This window comes from Hydra vulgaris, chromosome 12 (assembly GCF_038396675.1).
Source record: "Hydra vulgaris chromosome 12, alternate assembly HydraT2T_AEP".
Taxonomy (NCBI): domain Eukaryota; kingdom Metazoa; phylum Cnidaria; class Hydrozoa; order Anthoathecata; family Hydridae; genus Hydra; species Hydra vulgaris.
Window position 1 is genome coordinate 56,729,146 of NC_088931.1, and position 4,060 is coordinate 56,733,205.

Consider the following 4,060-nt stretch of genomic DNA (forward strand, 5'->3'; position numbering starts at 1 on the left):
GTTTATCTATTGAAATTAAATTACCCGTTCATACTGATAAAAAACGTTTTATACTTCAAATGTTAAAAACTGTATAAAAAAATAATTAAATAAAATGATAAGGTTTTAATTTAACTTAAATAAATTTTTTATTAATTTATTATCATTGTTTTATAAATTTTTTTAGAATAACACACATAAATACCCGTTCCAAGAAAAGAGTGCGTTACGTTAGTGTGAACAGGATATTTATAATTTTGCTTTTATTTTAAACTGATATTTCGAATGACGCGCGCAAAGTTAACTTGTAATTATTTAAATTATGCAGGTGCACAATTTAAATTCTCGGCATAATTTAAATAACAACCTAGCAATATTCAATTAATAGGTTGTTATTTAAATTATGGCGGTTATTATGCCAAATAATAACAGAAGTTAATTTATTTTATGATACCTCGGTGTCATAAAATAAATTAACTTATGTTGCTTTAAAAATAAACCAGAGAAGTAAATGCCCCTTGTGATAAATTAATTTTTTAACTCTCCTTGAAATATATTGTACCTGGTTGTGCAGCTCAGTGGTTAGAGTTCTGGCTCAGAACCTAGAAGACTGAGGTTCGAGGCCAATAAGCGATATTAGTAAAGGAGGAGGCGTTTATTTTCTAATTAAAAGCTCTTCCGCAGTGTTCTGTGATAAGACCGTAAGGATCTGGTGGCACCTAAAAATCCACACACAAAAAAAAGAAAAGAAACCCGTCGGTATTAGGCTTAAAATAATTTTAATCACATTGAAATTAATTTAAGCTTCATACGGAATTAAGCTTAATACGAAACACAATTATGAAAATATATTTGAAAAAATTAATTTTTTTCATTAATGTTTTGAAAGTAATGTTTGATTTTTAATACAAAGTTTTACAATAATATTTTAAAAGTTATGATTAGAAATAATTAAAACCTTACAAAAACATTATCTGTAATTTCATTAGGTATTATTATTGCATTTAGATTTAAAAATTTATGTTTAATTTTTGCCCCTAATTCTACTCTTGAATAGCTTCAGTTTTGGAAAAAAACAAGAAAAACATAAAAAATTACCATTTTAAAAATATTTAAACTATATATATAAATCGTGAGCTAGATCTAGTTGTATTGTATTTTTGCTGTACTTAAGATAAAAATTTTTTTAAGTAAAACAATAAATCTTTTATACATAAAAAAAAACTAAGATAAAAAAAGTGTTTAACTCTTCATTATTTTCATAATAATATTATTAAGACTTCATTATATTATAAATTCTTCCAAGTTGCTTGCTAATCTCGTCAACAATAAAGAACCATTCCATGCCATAAATTTCCCCTTTGTTCTTGTCGGGATGATAATGAATTAATGATTTTTTGTATTCTTCTTTTAAACACAAATCGTTTTTTTTTTCCATTTCATTCTTATCAAGTTTGTGAGCAGAATCCTTGGGAGGATAGTTTTCATAGATAAAGATCAAAAAGTGTTTATATGAAATTGATGCATTTTCTCTTATTTTGTTTAAATCTTCCTTTATTTTGCTTATGACTTTTTCTTTTTCCGCTTCCTTAACTTTTTCTTCTTCGTCAACAACTTCTTGTTGAAACTTATTGATTGCATTGACAGCTCTTATATACCAAGCTTCAGCTGTAAACAATTTTGGTTTCATAGATTCCGCTAAATCAAGAGCATGCATGTAGCATTGCTTCGCTCGTTCTTTAATTAGAAGAATTTTTTCGTAGATGACTCCAATTATACTTGTAATTTCAGCTTCTAGCTCAATATCTTTTGTAGCAGTTGCTTTTATTGCAACGCGATACATATCAATTGCGTTCCAGGCTAACTCTATATCAACTGACTCACTTTCGTTGATACATTTATCATAGGTTAAATCTGCTTCGTGTTTTGCTTTAAGTCCGTCAAGAATACATATTTGCAGATCAATACTAGTTTTTAGCTGATCAAGATCGTTCCAAAAATTAAATTCTGCATCGATGTTTTCTGCATTTACTTGTTTATTATACTTAAAACATTCTTCGTAAAAATAATTACAATCGTTAATTGACTTGAAGCTTTCGTTAATTTCTTTTTCATCTAAATATTTTATTGAAAGTTGGTGATGTAAGTTCGAGAGTCGATAAGTTATGTAGACTTTAACGATTTTTAAAATTTTATCATGTTGAATTAATTCGCTTAAAGAAGATATTTGTAGAGAGTATTCTTTTTCAAATAAAAAACTGTTTATATAAAGTTCAATGGCCTCAATTGATTTTTGAATAATATGATGTTTCCATTCGTTTGGTTTATTGATCGAGTTTTCAAGAGAAAGAAAGAGACTGCTTTGGCAAACTTGCATGTAAAAATTGAATGTACGCAATGGTTTTTCATTTTCCCTAGATAAGTAAACTCTAAACAAAAAAAAAAAAATTGTTTAGAAATAATGGCAGCTTTTTTTGATGTTTAAGAAAAATAAATTTATTTAAGAATAGTAATAGCATAAAGTTCCGTAAATTATATCCCTCACATTGTTAAGGGATAGGGATCAAATTTTGGGTTATTTAATGTTCCTAGGCTCCGATCACTTAAATTGTTTGCTAAAAATACTCATTTTACACAATCGTAAATATACCCAAGTTTGAAGTTTGGTCTATGTTTAGAAGCAATCTTTTTCAAACATCTAAAAAAGGTGCTATAATCTCTGGAGTTAATCATCAGTTAATTATTTTTAACTCTTTTTACATTCTAATATTTTAACTTTTTTTTTCTATTTTTATTTTTAAAGGAATCACCTAATTCTTTAATCAAAGTTTTTTAGATAATTTAATTTTTTTAAGGTGGCTCTTAAAGAAAAATACTCAATTTAAAATAAAAATTCTAATTTTTTTTTAAAATACCATTCGATTCAAAATTTATAATTTTTTCAGAAAATATATACATTTTGCATAACATACCTACTAATATTACCTTACTTAAACTTTTTTATTGGTCACTTTCATTTTTTTGCCAATAATTTCTATCGAAAAACTTTGGTTATGTTTTTCATAACTTTTTAATTTTATTATTTTTTTGAACTTCAAAACATCTCGAGATTAAGAAAAGTTTTTGGCTGAAATTTTTAGTGTATGTTCCTTAATCATTAAGATTTCAGATGTACTAAAATGACAACTAAGATTAGTTTTATCAACTTTTATAACTCAACACCCGCTTTTTATTATGTATAAATTTGTGATTTTTTTAAGTATTGTGTCCCGTTTTTGATACTTTAATTATTTTTCATTCTTTTAGTAGAAATGAATAAAAATAATGTTGAAGCTATAACCAAAAAGTTTTTGAGTTTAAACCAAAATTAATCAAGAAACATTGTTTTGAATTTTTTCAAAAAAAAAACATTTATTGATTTCTGTTAAATAAAGAATAAAAACTAGGCAAAAGCCTAATATGGTTATAAAAGTGGCGTTTCCTAATATAAACCATATGGTTTATTAATCTAAATAAAGTTTAGAATTATGATCGCCAAATTTGTTTCATTTTCCTTTTATTTAAAGGGGTGACATAATACTTTGCTTACTAAACCTTCATTTTTTAAAAATAAACTTAACAATTGAATTCTTCAAGTTTAACATTTACGGGTTTAAAAAGTTATTATTTATTAATAGAAATCTTTTTTAAAGTTGACCGTGTTATATGTCTATTTTAAACATTTTTTAAAAGAGCAATTTAAAGCAATTACTTGAAAAGATTAAGAGCTGTAACGCCATGATTTTTGTAAGCACTATTTCTTTCCTCATTGCATGTTGCTGAATTAATAGCTTCTTGGTACAACTTTAATGCTTCATTTAGCCGTGTTTCCTTCAAGACTGGCGCAAGACCATCTGTTATTGATTTAAAAATATCATTTCCTTGCGTTCTCTTTCTTACGCTCAACGATACTGCCATTGTAAACTTATGCGCTTGCAAAATACAAAGCTTTACAATAAAACATTATTGACAAATTAAAACGATACTTTTTGCAATTTAAAAAATTTTAAAAGTGTTCAATTTTTAATAATCTAAAGTTTGA

At 25.9% G+C, this 4,060-nt stretch overlaps 1 protein-coding gene across 1 annotated transcript; it reads right to left on the reverse strand.

Moving 5' to 3' along the window:
* Nucleotides 1-1,073: 1,073 nt before the first annotated feature.
* LOC124817936 (uncharacterized) lies at nucleotides 1,074-4,060 on the reverse strand. The gene is made up of 2 exons (XM_065813807.1): nucleotides 3,731-4,060; nucleotides 1,074-2,408 (listed from the first exon to the last, which is right to left on the reverse strand). The coding sequence occupies exons 1-2, from the start codon at nucleotides 3,934-3,936 to the stop codon at nucleotides 1,253-1,255; spliced, it is 1,362 nt and encodes a 453-aa protein (XP_065669879.1). The 5' UTR covers nucleotides 3,937-4,060; the 3' UTR covers nucleotides 1,074-1,252.